Source organism: Anopheles ziemanni, chromosome 3, assembly GCF_943734765.1.
Source record: "Anopheles ziemanni chromosome 3, idAnoZiCoDA_A2_x.2, whole genome shotgun sequence".
Taxonomy (NCBI): domain Eukaryota; kingdom Metazoa; phylum Arthropoda; class Insecta; order Diptera; family Culicidae; genus Anopheles; species Anopheles ziemanni.
In genome coordinates this window covers 92,517,277-92,538,682 of record NC_080706.1, presented here as the reverse complement: position 1 = coordinate 92,538,682, position 21,406 = coordinate 92,517,277, and the positions used below count along the sequence as shown (strand labels likewise).

At 42.7% G+C, this 21,406-nt stretch overlaps 2 protein-coding genes across 2 annotated transcripts in view; one reads left to right on the top strand and one right to left on the bottom strand.

Moving 5' to 3' along the window:
* The window catches only part of LOC131285841 (uncharacterized), a 59,524-nt gene that overhangs the window by 34,726 nt on the left and 3,392 nt on the right, over nucleotides 1-21,406 (top strand). Inside the window, exons 5-7 of the mRNA XM_058314695.1 lie at nucleotides 18,068-18,269; nucleotides 20,360-20,724; nucleotides 20,797-21,394. Coding sequence (XP_058170678.1) covers nucleotides 18,068-18,269; nucleotides 20,360-20,724; nucleotides 20,797-21,394 — 1,165 coding nt within the window. The remainder of the gene's footprint in view (nucleotides 1-18,067; nucleotides 18,270-20,359; nucleotides 20,725-20,796; nucleotides 21,395-21,406) is intronic.
* Nucleotides 18,323-19,153, bottom strand: LOC131288122 (uncharacterized). Its single transcript, XM_058317232.1, has 2 exons — nucleotides 18,840-19,153; nucleotides 18,323-18,443 (listed from the first exon to the last, which is right to left on the bottom strand). The coding sequence occupies exons 1-2, from the start codon at nucleotides 19,151-19,153 to the stop codon at nucleotides 18,323-18,325; spliced, it is 435 nt and encodes a 144-aa protein (XP_058173215.1).

Genomic DNA, 21,406 nt, shown 5'->3' with positions numbered 1-21,406 from the left:
CCACAAAAGAGCAGCATACGGATTCCGTGGACGTGTACATCTATGCTTCCGTCGGGGCCTGCTTGCGGAGACACCGTATGTGTCACACACACACACACATGTTGGCCCAAAAGAAGTTTCCATTTAGGCCGCCCGTTCGTTCGCCTCGTCGATCGATGTCGCCAGGGGAGTCGTTTCTTGTAAAGGGGCGCTTTTCGCTTGGCTGAATGTGACTTTGGCTCTAGGAGAGTATCGAAGTTGAGACGGTTCCCTTCTGATTCGCTCGCAAAATATTTAACACCCCTTTTTCTTGTGGTTCTTACGTGGGTTCAATTAAAGATGATGGGCTACTTAGAAGGGTTTTTTTTGGATATAACACACATTTCTCGTTCCATTTTAACATGTTAGGCTTTTTTTTCGGTAACACACCTTCACCCTGCATCGAAATGTAGTTATTCTAACCCATTGGAAAGTTCAAAATTAACCTACCACCCCTCCCTCCCTCCCTCCATTCCTACTCCAATTAATTTCATAGTTTATAATTGGGCAACAAAAAGTTGTGTGGCCGTTTTTGGGGGTAAGTGAACGAAAATTTATTCACCACACACGGCGGGAAAAGGGAAATGCGGGCCTGCGCACGCCGGGTGGCCATTAATTTTCGATGATTTCCAGAGCACCGTCCCATCGCACGTTACGTTCTGTGGGGCGTGAGGACAGGGAAAGCGAATGGTGTAACGCTTTGGCTCACTTAATTCGATGGCCAATGAATTTGAATTTCATTACCGTTTTCTGGCTTCGCATTTCGGGTGCGTTTTGTTTCTGCACACAGGTTTGTTTGATTTTCCGAGTGACGTCGAATGAAAAGACGTTAAATACAATTTTGCAGCATAAATTACAAGGCTTTTCTAAACACTCTCCAGGGTTTCTGGTTGTACCGTACGGTTTGATGAAGTGTCGATCTCACATTCGCGCCGACCATATCAGAGTTTCAGTTTTTCTTTCCTCTCTTCCACGGGACAGTTTTTCCACCGCGAAACATACCGAACGCGGGGTAAATGTAATTGTGACGCTAAATGAAACCGGACAAGCATGAAAATTTATGCTGCCATTGGCGTGGCCTGCCATTTACGGCGCGTACGTGTTGGGAGTGAAACCAACCCAACTGTCCCTTTTCCCCGTTCGCCAGCATTCCGAGATGTTTCTTTTCCCGTGGAGTTCGCTTCGTTATGATACTGTTTTTTTGTTGTTTTGGTTCGTTTCATGTGTGTGCAAGCCCGTCTGTTTAATTTCGAACAAATGAACGTTACAGAATTGCATTACAACACCAGCGCAGCGGGGTTCAGTTCGTTATCAGCGAGTTGGGTCTGTTTTTTTTTCGACTCGAGTCAATTGCAGTTAACCTTTATGCTGAACTCTCGTGTGCGCTTCGGCTTGACGTTGCTTGTTGTGTTGTTGTTTTGTATGGTGCCTGTGTTTGGTTGCTTTGAATTCTCGGCTCGGTCCACCTTTCGCGCGCCCACTGGCCAGCCCTACTCCCTGCGTCTTCTTTTCCGATGTAAATCGGACGCTGATAAGCGCGAAGCACTGGTAGCCTTTTAAAGGGAAAAAAGGGCTGATGTAATATTACGCCCGCGATGGTGCCGTTCCTTTTGCTCCTTTGTGTCAGACTGTGTGTATATGTTGGGTGTTTGATAATGAAATGTTGCCGATGGGGAGGAACTTTCGAAAGTCGTTTCTCATTGCGATTCACTGGCGATAACGGTATCTTGCTTTATCACAGTGCTTGAAAGGCAAATAGCTTCGGAATCGCAAATAGGAATGGTTGTAGACTAATAAAACAAATAAACATAACTCGGAAATGCATCAAACTAAAATAATTTGAGCGGAAAAAGGTGTATTTAAAATATATTGCACAAAACATTGGGATTGATCTGTAACATAAAGACAATTGTGTTTCTATAAATACTGTATTAGGTTAAAAATTAATTCGATGAGAATTAAAAACAAGATAATATCAAAAACATTGAACAGATAAATATGTTTGTAAAGTACTACATTTTATTTATCAAATCGATAGCATTTTATTCCGCCATTGTTCTGCATTCACTTTTATATGTGTTATATCAGTTTAAACTAGTTATCTGCTGTGCAAATAAATTAAATTAAAAGCATCTTACAATCCGTTTTGTTCGTTCTTTCTGTACAAAGTAAGAACTTAATAAACCTAATGAATAATAAATGAGGATTATTAAACATTTTACAATGGTGATATTAATCCTGTTTATCACATCAAATCCCAAACTAGCGTAGGTAAATATAGCCTGTCTTTGTGGCTTGGTTAAGATTGCGACGCGATTGCATTACCAAGATTACTTATCTCTGCTGATAATGCGGTGTGTTTTTTTCTTCTTCTTCTGTTTGGAGGTCAGGTTAGCGTTAATGATTGTAAGTACAGGTTCGTGGATTATAAAGTGGCATGTTTTTCAATTTGATTCGTTTGTTTGTATTTGACTACTCCATCAGCACAATGAAGTGGTAAAACGCAACGTTGTAATTTTGTGCACTTCTCGTGGACGATGACACGGTTGACTCAGGCGTTCGAAAATGAGCCGTTTATTTTTTTCCCCACTAAACACACTTATCTGTAACGCCATTTTAACTGCGCCACAATGCCCTCACCTTGGGGATTGGATTCGTTGCTCGTATCCATCTTGGACGCACCCGGACGTGATTGGCCGTCGTCGTGAGCGAAGGCAAAACTATAAAGAAAACGGAAGAGCAGGCAAGTGCACAGGACGGACACGACGAAGAAACATCGCAACAGATCACAAAGAGCGCGCCACTCGGAACGGCCAACATGAGATGTTGGTCCGGTGACGCAAATGATGTCATTCCGTTCTAATCTGTCCCTTTGCCTCATCGAAAGCAGGTTCCTTCCCGTCCCGTGCTTCGGACTTCGGATGTTGATGGATTTTCGTTCGAGTGTCGAGGTGTCCATTATCGAAGCGCCTCACATTATTGGCTGAAGGGCTTGTCAAGTGTTTAGTGACCTTAAAGATGATAAGTTTTTATCTCTTTTTGAAACCAAAACGGTACTATTACGCGAAAATGGTAAATTTTTATATGAAACGCAAATTTATATAATCACAAACCAATGATTAATATGTTTCGATTGTATCCCGAAATTATATGCTAATTTTATTACCGGTGATTATATTTTGTAAAATGAATTTCACCGCCTTGTTTATTACCTTTCCCGAAAGGCGAACTTTCTCTCGCGATTACTCATTTCCTTTACATGTTGCTTTTTTATTTGCGCCTTTTTGTCGTCAATGCTCTTTGCTCCTGTGGTTTCGTTGTTGCGCCGCCCATTCGACGGAGGTTCGACAAACAAACACAATAACAACAACAAGAAGGAAAAAAAAACGAATGAAACCATTCCGCGCAGTTGTGTTGTGCAGGTTCTGCTCGCCCCTTCCCCTGCTGGCCCGCCGGTCCCAGGAGGTAATGTCGATGAAACCAAACGCTGGAGCTTCCTTTGCCGTGTTGGGTTCGGTTAATAATGTTGGTTCGTTGGGCCGGAAGGGGGAGGGCGAGAGAACGAAGCAAGCCACAGGGACAAGCTGTTGGGTGGATTCTAGCCTGGGCCGTCGGGCAAAACGATAGTGTCGGGCGGTATGCGATGTGGAGCTGCATCACGCGAACTGTATGCTTGTTACGCTTGGAAAAGGCGTTAGAGGGCGCGAGCAAGGGGTGAGCAAGAACGATGAGGGGTTGGGGGATACAAAAAAAAACCACCGACCGGTAGAAATGAGCGTTTGAAGCGGAGAAGAAATAGCCCTGCCCCACCGGGGAGAGATTGAGCAAGCGTGAATGAGCATAGATCTTTTGAGCAAGAAAAAGAAAAAAATGAAACGAGAAAGGCGAACAGAGCCAGTTTCGGTTTGACCGAACCATGCACTGTAAATTGTGCCTTTTTGCTTCATGTTTGTTTAGTTCCAACGTTTTTCATGTTTTTCTAACAGTTCTGTAAACTTTATAGGAGATATTAAATTGTTTTTGGGAATTTGAATATCAATTAGGCAAGAAATAAATAATCTTATGCAATATGGTCCGCACGGTGTACTATAAATTAAAACAATTGAATAATCATTTTCGTGCTATGTTAACCTTCTTATGGACCATCAATTTCTTTTCAATGATCTAAATAGTAGCAATTGTGAAGATAAAATAAATATAAATAAATATTATAGGTTAGATTATATTATATTTTATAGTTTGTTTTACTCTCAGTGTCAGTAATGGTATATAAGCATTAGTGTATGGGTTATATCAGACTAAATTTTCTTATTTCTATTTAAAAACATTCTCGTATCAAAATGTTATTATTACGAAAGTTTTCTAATCGATAATCCAGTCGAATAATGCAAATTTTGTTTACATTGACCCAATCTGATGTTTACGGACAGGTATTTAAATGTGTAACAATAGTTTTGTTATCTTTACTGCGTCAATTCAATGAGGGTATTTTATTGGAACAAATGATTTAACTTAGCAACCCTTGTAGCAACCCAAGCAACCAAGGGTGATGAAGTGAGAAGTCCGACGAGTCATCTCTCAGTCGTTCACTGCATCTCGCGGTTCCGCGTATAGTGAGAGTAAACCGCGTGTTTTTTGAGTTAAGACAGCGAGAGCGCTTTAGTAAGTCCCTGTTCAGGGCGGGGGGCAAGATCCCCTCACAGAAGGGGGGCACAATGGCTGGCACACATGTTTCTGCTATGCGAAGATAAAGATACGTTACGTTTGGCGTCGTTCGGGGCGCGGGCCTTCGGGGGAAGAAGCGACGGGGGAAAAGGGCGTAATAAAACAAGCATGTTGATACTATTTGTGCGCACAAGAGTGCATGATAGCAGGGAAGTTTTTCTTTTTTTTTGATGATTTTTTTTCCCTCTCAACCACGCTGATGTTTGTGTGTGTGCGAGAGCGGGGTTTTCCTGTTGATATGGGGAGGCTCGTTTGCTCCCGCTCACGTGGGGTAGTTTGACCGACTTCGTTATGCTGTAAGCCCCTCTCGCTGTGCCTCCCCCGACATTCTTCCTCTTCCAGCCCGTTTTCCCGAGGCGATGATTTGTTTTTGATAGCTTTCCGGCACGACTCGCTTATCCGTACCTCACGGCACTTGTTATCGCCATGGGAAGGGGGAGCAAAAAAAAAGGTGCCGGATACGCAAATGCAATTAACCGCGACTCACTCTCACCTCACGTGCTGATCAGGTACGCACCGTTCCGTTGTCTCATCCGTTTGAATGCACGTGAAAGTGAGAGCGGAAAGATGCACGTTTCCCATGATAACGCCATTCCGTTACCCCGAAACCATCACGATCAGCAAAGCGATTTACTTTTTCCCCATTTTTCTCGCGTACGTAGCAGCAGCTGCACGGGATCTGTCAAAGTCGGTTCCACGCGGTGTCTGGCGAGAAACTCACAGCAGCGGCACAGCTTCCCAAATGGGACCGGCAATTGCTCACCTGCTGCTGCGTTTAATGAGATTGAGATCTCGATCTCGGTTATTCGCCATCGATGGTGTGTGCTGGTTGGGAATAACTTGATCCGAGCGCCAACATCGAGCGTACCGTTGCGTGGGTGTTATTTTAGTTTTACATCATGTACAGTTCCATACATTCAAAGTCAGACGACTTAAAATTAAACACTATTCTATGTTATAAAATTTCTCAATAAAATTATGTTTGCTTTCTACGTTATAAACATGCACATTTAAGAAACAAATGCATATAACAGCATTTACCGTATTTTCCAAATCTTTCTTTGGTTTAAAATAATTTAAATTTGCTCTTCTCTATTGTATTTGTATATTAATTTTTTCCTCCTCCTCACAATTTGATACTTTAAGGGCATCGACAAGGTCGGCGGGAATTAAATTTCGATATTTCGTAGCTGAACGTTCCTCTATCCTTGAAACGTCTGGTTAACGTACATGGTATGTTCATGTTCGTCTTCGAAAAAAGAATCCGTTTCTTTTACTTATTTAATTACTCATTCGTACTAAACTATTACTTTCACTTGCAATCTGAAGGGGATTTTTAAAACTTTATTTAGAGTTTGGGTTTTTGCACTGTTGAAAACAATTTTTTCCAAAACTCGCAAAGCCAAAACAACTCCCGTAATCAGCACAACGCGCCAAAAGTTCGCGCTACAAATGTGTGTAATCTGTTTCAGATGCGATTGTTTTTTTTTTTGTTGTTTTTTTGCCTTCGAACTGCAAATCTTCAACTAAATGACTGTTGACAGGTTCTTCGCAAGAGCTAAAATGTTTTGGCAGCTCGCACTACCGCCAAGTGCACGGTAACGATGGATTATCTATCGTTACCGAACCTTGAACTCGCGCGGGGCGACGAATAAAGACCCCCGTGTGGAGTGTTGCTACTTGTTTAAAGTAGAACGAGGGAAAACTAAGAAAACTCGCCCGTGGGGTCCGGCTTCGCCCGCGGTTCCTTATTGGTTTGACTTTCCTGAACACCGGCAGCAGCATCTTCACTGAAGCGAAAAGCGAAAATGCTCATCGCCTCTAATCGGTGCTTTTCCTCGGTCGAAAAAACGAAGAAAGAGAGTACAAAGGGAAAAAAAACTCTTTACTGTTGTAGATTATGCACCGATTCGTAGAGTAAAGTGTGGCGGAGTATAGAAGCAAAGTAGAGAAGAAAAAAAAAACAGGCAAGCATAGAAATAATAAAAACTCCGTACGGGTTTTCGAGTCGGAAATCGTTTATTTAGTGCGGGTTCGGCAGGAGGAAAGGGTGGCGAAGGGTCGCTTGGGGTGACGACCAGGGTGGGTCGTAGTGGGGCAATACGCGGCCATGGTTGTACCGAGGCACGGACCTCAGCACACGCGGACCGGAGGATCAGTAAAAAAAGAGCTAAAGTAAGCGAGAGAGAGAGAGAGACAGCGCGATTTAAAAAATCCATCCACTGCTCAAAGACGAAGGGGAGGAAAACTTGGTGCTCAAAATGCAAGCTTCTTCTCCCGTCCTCAACCCTCGCCGCCCGTCGTCCGTGGCCCGTGCGCCACGACCAGACCTTTTTTACGGTGAAGGCCATGCACGAAGAAAAAGACGCGAAGAAGAAAAGCAAGAAACACAACTATATACACAACAGTAAAACATGAAAACGGCTTGCATCGGCGGGTTCGGGGTTCCGAAATCATCGTCCGCCGCGTTTTGTCGGAACGTAACGGAAACGAGGTCAGGGGGAGAAAACTAATTTATTGCGTTTTTTTTATGCTCTTCCGTTCCTTTCCTCCTGCACTTGGTGGCGTGGTGTGCGTGTTTGCGTGTGTGTGTGTGCTGCTCTTTCTTCTCGTTCTTGAAATGGCCCTCCGTTGCATTCTCCTCCGGTGCGCCCTTCTCAAGACGACATTACTGCACTTAGTACCAGGGTTGACAGGATGACGGATGGAGCAGAGGGATGGCCAGGTGGGGAAGGGCGTACCGTTGACAAGACGTTAATCGAGAGATCTGGTTTACATCGAAGCAGTTTGACACCTGCATGGCTTTTACTATTTGTATTGGTTATTACTCTTTATAATATGTTTACTTTACCTTATTTATAATTTTTCCAAATTGTTTGAAGTGAAAAGAAACACTTACACTTTTACACTTTTATAACTCGCAATATTCGTTTGATTAATTAATCAACATCTATGAACTTTTTTTGTTTTCTACAAGTGGCTTTCCATTCGAATTCTAAATCTATTAAATGCTTTGTATTGCTTAAGTAATTTAAAAACAATTTTATTGGTTTTACTTTATCTCATATAAACCTTTTATAATTTCAAAAAATAAACTCCATTCCGATCGAGGCTCTTGTACCAAATTAATATTCTTCTTTAAAAAGTATATGTTATAGATCGATGACGATTGCAATTCGCCCAAAAGCGCCTTAAGACATCGTTATGTCTGTTCTGTGGATACGTGACGAAATGTTACACAAACTGTAAAATGACCCGTCTTCGGCTACCGACAAAGAGACACACATACACAAGCACACATACACACAGTGTCTTAAGTCGCCACGCATAATCTGGCATGGTTCGTCGGTGCGCTATTTGTTGATGACTTTTAATTTTTGCTTTTTGCTTTTTCATAAACACACAAGAAGGGAAAACATCTCGCTTGACTTTGAGCAGTTTCCACCACTTTTCCCTCTTCGGCCCGTCTTGGACGGTCGGTTTTCTCACTCTCTTGGTTCCGATTTGTTGCGACCGGTGACGGATCGTTGTCTCCGCGAATATAAACAGTGAGTGGGCGAAAGTCGTGCAGATGCGCTGGTGGGTGCTATCTTAATTTATTTCCTCTTCTTTTTTCCCTTTGGTTTTTTAGTGTAAAAGCGTTTCACACTACTTTAAGATTAAGGTGTTTAGAATAGGGAAACGATAGTTATTTAAAGCAAGGATTAGACATATTGGAAAAGAATAAGAGAGGAATGTTCAAAGAATATGTGGGTTCATTTTGAGATCGAAAAACGTATTACATGTCGTCCAACATTGAATGGCGCACTTCTGACAAACTGAAAGGTTGATTCCGATAGAAATCATTATCATTATCAAAAACTCCACAAGCAGTAGAAAAATGCAAATAAAAATATCCCCCGTTCAAAAAAAGAAACAAACTGAACGTAAACAGCGACGTTAACGCGGAGACGGAATATTTTGTTAATGTTACAAAGGGAAGAAAAATTGGAATCGGAGTACAAACTACTGCCGAGATGCGTCTGCCGAGGGAAGGGAAAATGCGCGTCTCTTTCTTGAGACGGGGAGGGGTTTTGCGCCGCGGAACTCGTATTTTCCATCGTTCTGGACGTGGGGACGCGTCCGCGAACAACACGACCCGAGCCGATGTGGGTCAAGGCGCATTAAAAACCGTCCATTGGGAATGGAAATGGCCATCACATTTTTATTCATTTGCATTATGAATTGGAAAGACCAGACGCGCGTGGGTAACTACGATCCCAGGGGGGGATGGTGGTGGTGGGAAATGGATACGATCCCGGTGGCCAGCTGCCAAAAAGTGTATCGTAAAATAAGGGATGAATTCCAGCGAAATAGAAAACAATTACGGTCCATTTTTCCATCTGCACCTTTGCGCATCTTCACGCCGTCCACAATTTATCGCGTTATGTATGTTCTTTGCTTTTATAAATAACTTGCTGTAGAGGCCGTTTGGCGAGTTTTCCGATACATTCGACGGTTGGTGCGTGTGTATATGCACTCGTTCGTGTGAGCAGATCATGTTTCCCGGAGGTGTGGTGGTTGCCGTTACTATCGTTACAACCCGCGAGCTCCTCCGTTGCGGTGCGCGACGGTGCATTTGTTAGTTGTTTCCTATGGCTTCATCATCCGCGTTCCCACTCGGTGGGGGAGATGTCATTGCTGGGGGAAAGACAAAAAAAAACAGAGAAAAGGAAAACAAGTAAAGAAAAGTCACAGTTATGGGAAATATAGTATTCCGCCGAGGAAGACTACCAAAACCGCAGCCAAACATTCGCAGTCTCCCATCGGTTTGCCCGGGTTTATACCCGAGCGTCGGCGACTCCGCGTTCTTTCGACATCCTGCACCGTCGTAAACGCGGATGGCAGCGGCTACTTTTCGCTTTCCACTGAAACTGGTTTTTAATTGCGGTGCAATCCGCGGAGCTCTGCTGCTGCGTCTCGTGTCTCTCGTGGATGAATGATTTGTTTTTGCGCTTCGAGCGGCCCGAAGCGTGGAATTTACTGCCGTATCTCATGGGCTGCCAACGCTACACAGTGCTACATTAAAGTGATGGCAGTATGCGGGCGAGGGAGGTGGGCAGGGTTAAGAAAGTCTATTTATTTGCTTCCATTATCGGAGAGGTTTTATTTGAAGGTTGAAGGATTTTTTTCTCTTGAAGTCCGGTTGAAGTCCGTTCATTTTTAAGAACCATCAACTTTATATTTATAAATAACAAGCTGACCCAACGAACTTCGCCTCGTCCAATAATAATAATACACTAATATTTAAAAAAAACAAAGAATTACAATTCAAGCCCAATTAATTTGGTGTCTGAAAGATGTCGACACATAACAATAACAGATCCATCTTTAAGTCGCAGCATATCAGACAATTCGAAAGAATGTTTTAAAATTCTAGAGAACGATTCACGGCTTCGTTTTCATTTTCAATAAGTTTAATCAATTGAGCACAATTTTTTAAAAACCTATGCTAATTTGGAGTCATTAGCATAGTTTTTTTAAGCATCTAAAATTGTACGTGCACTCAACCAATCTTAGTATCGATACTATGGGGCATTAACATAAACATTTGTGATAAATCATTTATAGTTGAAGCGAATTGGCAAATAGCGGGTTGCAAGCCCTCGTTACTATTTACAAAGCATAACATTTTTAGTTCGACGATTGGTGCTGGCATTTGAATTTCAGTCAATAGAATGCTACTCTTAAACAAACTCACATTTTCAATCAACACCAATACTTCATTGTAAATTATTCTTTTTTTATTCAAAATTTCCCTTTCAAAAGCAATGTGAAATATCTTCGGCGATGTCCTTTTTATACGTATCTCACATTCAACGGGTTTTTTATGGCTTCATCGAAATAATCTTAATATTAAGTATAAACACTTTAGTTATTGTAGCTCATTCATAGATTCCAGTTATTATCATTTTTCAGTAAGTGTTATTATGATCTCGCAAAGTTGCACACCATACTCATCGCAGTCCACGCAATGGCTAAAACAAAACGAAGGCATTCGTTTTCGTGTGTAAATTTATTTAATTTATCGTTGTGTAAATTTATTCTAAAGCGAAATGACAACACACCTCTATATCCTTATACTGGCCACCAATCAAGCAATAATCTCGGAATAGAATCGCTGCTGAAAGTTGGAATCTTGTTTCTTATGTTTTTTTTGCTTGCTGTACTCCTGACTCAAGAGTTCTTGGTGAATTCTTTAACCATTCTTCAAATAAATTAAACATTGAAATAAAAAACAAAACCTGTGGAATGCACAACAACGTATCGGCTCGTTTGATACTTATCTCATCTCCTTCCATGCCAACAAACGCCATATCCCTTCAGACAACGTACTTGCAAACTTGTTTGATAGATTTCCCTGAACTTAAATACTCAACATTCATATGTGTTTAGCAACAAAGCTCTCAGCAGTCACTCAACAAAATAATTCAACACCGATCAGAACCAAATATACGTGATCTAAGCGATCGCTTGTTGATTAACCGAGATGAAATTATTCGATGATGAGTGAATTCGTACTTATGATTTGTCACAATTTTAATCGGTATGGGTAAGAAGGAAAAAAAATCATCACAGAACTTCGTTAGGATTGGCTCAGCGGTTTTGTTTTATTTGACTTGATTGTATGAAAAATGCCATTTTTACAAATTTTTCCATTTTCCGGCTAAGAAAAAGCATTTTTCGAGTTTTCTACGTTTCTAGCTTTTCCTAAGGATTTTTCTAACTTAATTGAGCCAAAAGAAACAAATCATCAGAAGACTTCGTTGGGATACGTCCAACCGTTTTGGTTAGAGAAGGTAAATTTTATTGTTTTATGGAAAAAAGCCGTTTTTACACGAATTTTCCAATTTTCCGGCTTATCCTTGGGAATTTTCAAATTCTCTTTTTTCCTAAACCTTCCTTGGGTAAAAAGGAACAAATCATACCAAGACGTCATCAAGATTGGTCCAGCCGATTTTGAGTTTTAGCATCACGAACATACAAACATCCATTTTTATAGATATAGAGAAGATTTTTAATCAATTCTGGTGTCATTCAATGTGTTATCACATGCCTTAAAAATAGAAAAGAAAGCCACATAAATGAAGTAAATGAAAAAATGAAGCATTTCTCTTGAATATATTCAAGTGTTTTAGTTGGTTGTTCGTTTTACAAGAAAAGAAGTGAATATAGTTGTTTCGTGAAAAACTCTTAAATTACGAATAATTTTTAAATCCAAATTAATTGGCTTTGTTTATGTTTCTCTTTTGCCCTCTGTACGTTTTTTTCAAGATGTTAAATATCTTCTCCCTTTGTTAAGCTGGTTGTCCGATGATTCGTCCGGCATCGAAGATGTCGGTATATTCTTTTGTTCCACTGTTTTCGATCAGTGTTTTGATAGTACAACATGACCATTTTTTTTGTGTGGAATCATTCGGTGTCGTTCGCTTTACGATCTCACTGTGCGCATCCGTTACCGAATTGCGGAACAAGCCAGCGAAATGACATTTTGATTGATGTTTGACATATTCGGAAATGGTTGAAGAAATCATTGCACGTGTTTAGCGATGAGTGATGTAAGAAATAAAACCACTAGAAAGAAGACGACTTGCAGTTAGACGTCGAGCCTTGATGGTTACATGCAACTGACCAAAATGTTGGCGTTAAAGCAAAGTCGATTTTTTCTTGTCAAAGTTTTTTTTATTGATTTTTCAACTGAATAATTGATGGAGAAAATATGAATAAAAAAATATCTATAAAATTAATCCTCGAAAAACCCACAAATGTCAGAACGAGCATATGGAACGGCATTAGCATAATTAATTCATTACCGGACCCCGATGGATGGTATCGTTCCGTGCGTCCATTCCAACAACTCATCCACTTCATGTTGTTCTCTAATTCGTTTGCCTTACCCTCTCCACGATTGACTTATGCATAACTTGGCAGATTATGCATAGCTTAGTCGTTTGGCCATTATCCACCCCATGTTTTGCACGGTTTTCGCCTACTTGCTCCGACCGGTGTTTCGTTTTCGCCAGTTTTTATTTTCAATTTGCATCGCAGTGTCATCTGTCGCTCCTGGTCCTCGCGCGGGGGCAAGCAGGAAACGACGCAGCAGCGGTGTTGTTGGTTTATAAAAATAAACGTGGCATACTGTGCAAAGCACCGACTGATATGGCACGCGGAGGGGGATGCACTCGCAAAACACGCAATTTGCTAACCCGACAGAGTGTGTTCGTCTCGTGTGTTTTACCCGTTGGTGGAACTCGACTGCCCTAGGCGAGCCTAGGCGAATTTCTACTCCCTCTTCGACGACCGACTGCATGATCTTTGTGTTTTTTTCGTCTTGAGATGCTGCCGTTGCATTTAAAAGTGGTCTACATTTCGCGTAGTTTCTAAACGGCCAAGAGATTGGGGGAATGAACAGATAAAAGGAGAAAGAAAGAATAAAAAGGAAGACGACAGAAACAACAACGGACCTGTAAACGGGGAGTTTCTTGACTTTTAATGTTTCTTCCTTTCGTTTCGTTTCGTTTCTCTTGCGTGATCCTTTTTATAATGTTTTTTTTTCTAGACTTGAAACTTGAATTGCTGTGTCTGACTTCAACTTCATCCAATTTCTTGCGCATCCCTTCGGTGGCAGAGGTCCTCTTGACTCACCGGGTGGAATGCTCATCTTCCCAAGTGGCCAATGAAAAGGGAAATCAGGTGGGAAGGGAGCCGGGGGGAGGTCGATAACCGGTTTCCACCGTACGCTGCTGGGTGTCTGGGTCGAAATGTGTGATCGATTTTTGTGCAACCCGTCCGTTTCGTCGACATCTCGCTGGTGACAGTTTGAATTTTTCCTTTTGCTCCTCTGTCTGCGGCTGTTAAATATTTATTTTTCAACTTTTTTTGTTAGCGTTTGGTCCAGTTTAATTATGATTTTAAGGCCGATGGAGAATATTTTTAAAACATGTTATTTTTGAATAAATTTCCCCAACATTGTATACCATATTGGGGTCAGACTTTTATCAGGTGTTAGTTAGGGAATAGGTATTAACAAAAAAACTATCTTTGGAAACATTTAATATCAGTCAAGAAGATCTGATACTCCAAACAGCCAAAGAACTCATTACTTTAAAGGTTTTTCTACATATTTTTTTCTTACGTTATGACCCAATTTATATATAGCTTCAATATTTGAAAACAACCCATTAATATGCGTTCCGCAAATTTATTATAGTTATACAAACAGAACAAACAGAGTGTTTTTCTTTCTAACTCTCTATTTTAATGACTTAAATAGTTCTTTTTATAGTGTTCTTTTTTAAATGGGTTTTTTTATGTTATGACCCAGTTTATTTAAACCTCCAATATTTCAAGACAAACCATACTTTAGAGAAATTAGTATGCGCTCCGTAAATTTATTTTTATTATAAAAACACGATAAACACAGTTTTTTCCAGCTTTTCTATTTTAATGGCTTAAATAGTTCCTTTTTATGGTGACTAAATGGGTTTTTCTTATTATATGATACAGTTTATTTAAACCTCCAATATTTCAAGACAAACTATATTTTAGAGGACTAAATAAACGTTCCGCGAATGTATTTTCTTTCTAACTCTCTATTTGAATGACTTAAATAGTTCCTTTTTATAGTGCCTAAACGGTTTGGATTTCGCAGGTTTATAATTTCAATTAAATTAAAATAGTTTTGCTCTGCACTTCTCCATCGATCTGATTATGTATTCTGCCACATAAAGCAGCCATTCCATTCCATTCCATTGTCATAAAACCAGCACGATAAACATTCCTTCGTTTGCCGTTCTCTTCTTGTTTTGATTCGTCGGCATAATCCGTTTCGCCTTTCACTTTCCCCCGAACTATCCGACAAACGGTCCCAAATATCGATCGAAATTTCTTTGTCGGCCGTACGACGACGCTGGCGGCTCCCCAATTCCGGCCCTTAAAAACCCGCCCCCTTCCGCTCGACGGTTCTACGGTTTCTGGTGTTTAAGCATTGCAAATGGGCGATTTTTCCCTTTTGGAAGTGATGCGATAGAAAATCCATCTCCCTTTCTCTCTCTCTCTCTCTCCCTTCCCCGTGGAATAGGTGTGGGGAGCGTGTTCTGCCAACTCCGCGGGCCGAGGCCTCCCCGGGGTCTCCAGCCCCCCTCCGTCCATGGTTTTCCCATTCTATTTTCAGTATTTCACTCTCCCATGCGTTCCCGTTCTGATGGAGTGGGGGAAAAGTAAAGGTATTGTTTTTTCCCTTTTTTGTATATCTTTTTTTTTCGCCCTATCTAACTTTCCGTTACTCATTTTCCCACACAACATCTTTAGCACATTCAGTCGTTGAGGCCTTGTTGTTTGTTGCGCTTTCCGTTGGGTGGTGCGGAGATGCCACGGGGAGGAAGGTGCAACACGCCAGCCGAGAACGGTTCGCTCCAGTTTTCCTCCGTTTTTCCCGACCGCCGTCATCCCACGTACACCTCCCCGCTCCCCCCGCACCTGGTGATGGTGGGGATAGACATTTTGTTTCCAACGAACATTACGCAAAAGACCAACCCAGCGCGTCAGCCGGGTGCGGGGCCTAAGGTTTTCCCTGAAACCGAACGCAGTGCAAAAACATTAACCGGAGGGAGTTAAAAAAAAAAACACAACAACTATGGCGTCCGTCGTGGGGAAAAGGTGTTGAATAGTTCATGAAAGTCGAGACGACTGTTTGTACGCTCGCTCGCCACTCGGAAGAGTGGTTTAAGGGCTCGGTGGGAGATATTTATATTTATAGAACCTCGGTGTGGTTTGATACGGTATTACTATTTTTAATTCACGGTTCGATCAAATATTGGAAAAATATGGGTGCATGCTTGAAAGTGGTAATGGAAGTTCGACCATTACTTTTCAAATGACGTTATTTAGTGGCGTGTCATAAAGTTAACCCCTTTCAAGGCAAACAATTTTAAATTGAATACCAAGTTTTAAACATTCGAAAATACTTTTGAATAAATCATAAATAAAGAATACGAAAATTATTTGGATTGGGAATACATTCTTTCTTCATCTTATCGGAAAGCATTAATTTGTGGTAATAAATTGTTCTGCAGGAATGTTAATATTCGTTCAAAAAGGCTGTTACTATTGTGAAGGCTTAAATTATAGTTGTTAAATTCGATTAACTACTTTATTTATTGCTAGAAGAAACGACATCTCATCATTTAATATAAATTTTTAAACATTTTTTAAAAAACAAGATTTGTCATAGCTTGTATTCATTGTTTTCGAATCCTTTTGAAACATTCATCCATCAACACACTTTTCTCTGAATTTACCTGTTATTTACAGTGTGTTATAAGTGTTCAATAGAATACTAATATTTGTTTTACGCCTGGTGATAACGAAGGGTGGTTTCGGGGTTTTTTCAGGCAGAACAGTTCAAAAGTGTGTCAAAATCGGTTCTGCTCCGGTCTGTTTTCTTTGCCGGACGCCAAACTTTTCCACAAACACACGGGCACGGTTGCATAAATGCGCATACACAGAGCCACGATGCTCTCTATAAAGACATTTATTGCGTGCGCACGTAAAATGTGGTGTGCACAAATACATGGCGGTTGGTAGTTGGGTCGGGGAAATAAGGCGAGGGGGGAGTGGTAGACGGACAGGCAGGTGAAGAAAGTGTCAGTGAACCCCTCGGGGAGCAGATAGCAGATAGCAAGGAGTAGCGAGAGAGTAAGGAATGGAAGATGTACTCTTGTACATGGTTGGATGCTAATGGAATGGAATTATCACGATTTATTTGATCATTTATTTCCTACGTTAGCGATTTATTATAAATGTTCAAACGATGTGAAATGGTGTAAAGAAACTGATTTTTATTTTAGCAATGAATATCCGGGGTGAAATGGGATGGATAATTGTCCCGTTGATTGACGTAAACATTCAATGTTAAGTCAAAAGTATGACAGCTACAAGGTGGAGGAAATGTCAAACACGAAAATTAGTAGACAAAAGACTGTTTTCCCAGCGTTGGGATTCAGTTTCCATTTTTCTTTTGTTCCGTGTCTACTAATGCGTGCACGGTTTTGGCCCTTTGCAATTTTGCAATCCCTTGCGAGCGAGTAATAAGGTTTGCCATTTAGAAGCGATATTAGGATTTGCGCTGAATCGGAAATCGTCGCCGGCGAGTTCGTATTGTATTTCTGGCTATAATTAGATGCATTTATTTTTATTTACCCACTCACGTTGCTGACTTGACGCCGAGAAGAAGAAGGGATTGCCTTTGCCCGTGGCGCAACGTTCACTTTGAGGAAAACCGTTCCCCTCACTGCCATGTAGTTTTCCCTTCGCTTTTCCTCCATTTCGTTTGTCTTTTTCCTATCTCTGCCCGCGTTGCGATCTATTTTATTGTATTTTAATAGCTTTTTTCGAGCATTATGTTATGTTCTAGTGGCATAACTTTGTGTTGATGCTTGGGGCATCGGAGTTTGATTGATAATAGATTAAAATAGGCAACGCCTGGAATGTGTTTTTCCTCCAGACATCTGGTTGCAATGGTTTTGAAGTTTAAAGCACATCATCCACTCTTTAATTGAAACTGTTGAATCTTATACTAATTTGCTAATGTTTTTCCTAACTATGAGTGAAAGTTTTGATATGGGAGGTTTTTTTTCTTTAATTTAAAAAGTGCATTTGTTCAGCTTTCAAAATGAAATTTCGATACAATCCTCCTGGAAACTGTTGTAGAAACGGTAATACTGTTACTCTTCGAAATAATAAGATTTATGAGTGTTGTGGTATCATTTAAAATAAAAATTTTCCGCCTAATCAATTTCCGGTTTTGGAAAAAACAACAGACGGAAAACACCAGCCCTCGTTTGTATGAACCTTGGGTCTGTAAGCATCTTGAAACTTGACTCTACGAAATGCCCACAGATGGCGCTGCATACGGCCTTCAAAACGAGGTGCTTAAAGCAGAGATGAACCTCAAACTACATTTTTGAAATATTATGCGGAACAGTTGAATTTTATAAATTGTTTCTAAGTTATACTCATTATTTAGTGCAATTGGAAATGTCTTTAGTATTTTAAGAGAACCCGCCATGTAGTTGAACCATAAATAATACATTTTTATTCGTCAATTAAGTATCCGTTAATGATCGTTTTTAAAACGATTGTAGACGTTCGCACAAGGAGTCCTATTGTATCGCTAAATTAATTGTCACTTCTTTTGTGGTATACTTGTTAAAAATAATTGTACATCACGTGTTTCGGTTTCACAACATACTAACGGTTGTTTGTTCTCACTTTCTCTTCGCAGGACGAGGTGCTGGCAATCTCGGACAAGGTGATACTGCGGGCGGAAGATCTGCTGAACTGGATCGACACCGACCAGGAGTGGACCTGGGGCCTGCTGACGATGTACAACGAGTCCAGCGCGAAGGACTGCCTCGGGACGACGCGGCATCTCAGCAAAAACTCCTCGCTCGACTTTGGCGACGTGGACCGGGAGAAGCATATGGGTTAGTTGGAACATTGTCCTCCCTTCGCGCTCTGTCGGCACCGTCACCGGATCTTAGATCTCGTTGTCGCTGACGAACTGGTGGTGATCGTTGACCGCGGCCGTGTCGTTGTTCGATTCGTACGCATTCTCCAGCAGCTCGCAGCACACTTTTTCCCGGTGATGACAATCGCGACTGTACGATGGGACAAACATATAGCGGGAATCAATTAGTACGATCAACAAATGTGACGCGATAGGAACGCTATGAGACCCCTCAGGGGGGAGAGTTTGGAGAGGGCGAATGCGTGGCCAAAGAATGTGCGCGTGGAGCGCTGTCGAACGCCTTTTAATTTTGTTGTGTATCTGTTTTTGGTCGAGATACGCTCTTTTGCTTCTCGCGGCTATAAATACGCACCGTTGTGCGCTGGATGACTTCATGTGTCGTTTTTGGAGCACTACTATACTAAACCACGCAAGCCACGATCACGTTCACTGGCCAGACATCCGTGTGGCCCTCGGAGGTTTAAATGTTCGTTCGACGTCTGCCAGAGTTGGGACTGATTTTGTAGACCGTGCCCCACAGACTTACCTCGATAGGTAGAAGATGCTCCGTGGAATACGACACCGGTAACGTAGCATACACTCGCACTGCTTCCGCAGCAAAATGTCTCCCTGGATGATAGTGCTGACCTCGTACAGGTTCGAGCCGATCTTACGCTCCCCGACCGATTTGTAGAACAACCGATGCCGCGGAAAGGGTAGCTTATAGCCGGTGTAGATGATACTTGCCGTCGCTCCAGTGGACACTCCCGCACCGTCCCGACCGCCACCGCCACTCTGTTTGTCCGCCAGCAGGGCAAGAATTACCAGTCCCACCAAAAACATCCCACCCACTGCCGTCATCCTTCCACAAAACACTGTTCCGAACTTCGGCGAGTCGTCACACCGTCCAAACTTCTATCTGGCGTTCTGTTCCGCCGTCCAAACGCTCGTCAACTGATGCGTGCAAACCGTCCAGCGCGAAGTGTTGGTGCCAGCTTGCGCCAAACCGCGAGAAGTCGCGGGGAGTTTCTTTATTAGGTTCTTTTTGTTGTTGTTGTTTTGTTTGCTCTGGCCCCGCCGAACGCAATTCCGCAACGCCAACACAATGTGCGCTCGGGAATGGAGGTTGTAGTAGTGGTTGAGGGATCCGAATAGCACGCGCTAGATAGTTGAAAGAAAAGAAAAGAAAAAAATTGGGGAGAACCATTACTTCTCTCTCGCCATTTACAAGATATTCAGGCGGAACAGCCAACGTGCAGAAGGTCGGACAGAGGAAGAAGAAGCAAATAGAGTTCGTCTGTCATTAGATCCGTTTGGCAAATCACGCGGAAAAGACAATGGGCGCCATTTAAAGACGATACACGAGGGCTTCTTGTGCCTTTTGTTGGATCATAGATAAAGTATTAAGATAGTCTTTATGACTATGAGGAGAATTATGTTACAATATAAGGTCCATGTGATTACAGGGATTTAAACTTCTTGGGGGCATATATGGCACAGTCTAAACAAATACTTACCAGGGAATTAGCACGCCACACCGTCAACAGTGAGCCTTGATTTACAACATAAACCGAAATTTAATCTCGTTTTAAATTATGCGACGTCAAACGCAACGGACGTCTTCAAGCAACTGGACTCCGAGAGTCACGGGAGCTCTACGCGCGTCGTGGTCGAGAGTGTTTGACCACATCACTCGCGCCAGTGTTGTGTGTCTGTGTGGCCATGTTTGCCCATGGGGATGCCCCTGCCCTGCCCGTTAGCTTCCCTCCCCCGCCGTCCACAAATCGCACCGAATCAGCGAATTAACCAACGCTGAAGCCAACGGAACGGAGCAATGGGCACGGGTTGTGGCGGGTGTTTATTTAACTGCTGGTGCGAAATTGCGGCGTTGAATGATGCGCGATAAAGTTGAGCACCCGGTCTTGACCCACGGGGAGGAAAATGAGCCGGAAAACTCAGTGTTAATGTGTTAATATCCCATTTCTGAATCGTAATCGAAGCAACCCGTTGTTCCCTTGGCTTGAGGAATGGTAACCTTGATCGTTTGTTGTTTGTTTGTTTTCGCAGGAGAAAGTATCGTATCGAGGGTGGCGGTGCTGAGTTTTTCGCGGTACTGTCGCTACCGGGCGATATTGAAGCGCCTGGAGGGCGTCAACGATGCGTGGCTGCGGAATACGCTGGTTGAAACACTCGGCGGGTTCGTGGCGCCCGCGCCCAACATGCGCATCATGTTCTGCAAGGAAACGTTCGACTATCCGGAGCTGGAGACGCACGAGCTGCTGTGCAATCATCTCGCGCCGAAGCTGAAGGGCCGGCCGCGCGGCAAGCGGAAGAAGACGCTGTCCGATTCGTCGCAGTACACCAAGAAGGAGGGCTGCTCGGACGAGAGCGAATCGAACGAGTCCGATGTGTCGGATTATTCCTACAGCAAGGTAAGGTCTCCGGGAAACCCCTGAGTAATTGAATGACAGTTTCAATAAACCCCCTAAAATTTCTCGTTTTAGGTATCTCCCGGCAAGAAGGTGATCGATCTAAACCCAACACCACGGTACAACCCCCGACCCTCCCGGGGGTCATCTCAGACGAAGCAGGAACCGATCAGTGTCGTCATATCCGCGTCGGCCGGTACGGTTAAGGCAAGCACGAACGCCTCCAGCCAGGCGAACCACCTCTCCCAGCGCAACCGTTCTAAGTCCACCAACTCGAAGTCGTCCGGCAAGTCGTCTGGCAAGAAATCGAAATCATCGTCCAAAGCGTCCAAAAAGTCGGGCAGGGGTAGAAAGCCAGCCTCGGCGACTGCGGCCGTCGGTCAGGACGAGTCGGAAGAGGACGATGAGGAGGCGGATGAGGATGGCGAGGAGGAATCATCGTCCGCGCGTGGCGGTTCGAAGGATCGCGATCGGGACGATGCGGACGAGGACGACATAGAGGAGGAGGAAGAGGTGGACTACGAGGAGGACGAAGAGGAAGAGGATGACAATCTGTTCCGGGTGAACGAGCGGATGAGTGGTGGTGAGAAGGAGTTCCTCCAGCGGTTGCAGGAGTTCCTCGATCCCCGAGCACTCCAGTATGCGGACAGTCAGGCGGCATCGTTGAAGGGTGGTATGTATTTGA

What these genes read in the sequence shown, in the direction of transcription:
- LOC131288122 (XM_058317232.1), bottom strand. Translation starts at nt 19,153, where the DNA reads ATGACGGCAGTGGGTGGGATGTTTTTGGTGGGACTGGTAATTCTTGCC. An exon ending in AGCATCTTCTACCTATCGAG is followed by an intron (nt 18,444 to 18,839) that starts GTAAGTCTGTGG and finishes CCCATCGTACAG; the next exon opens with TCGCGATTGTCATCACCGGG.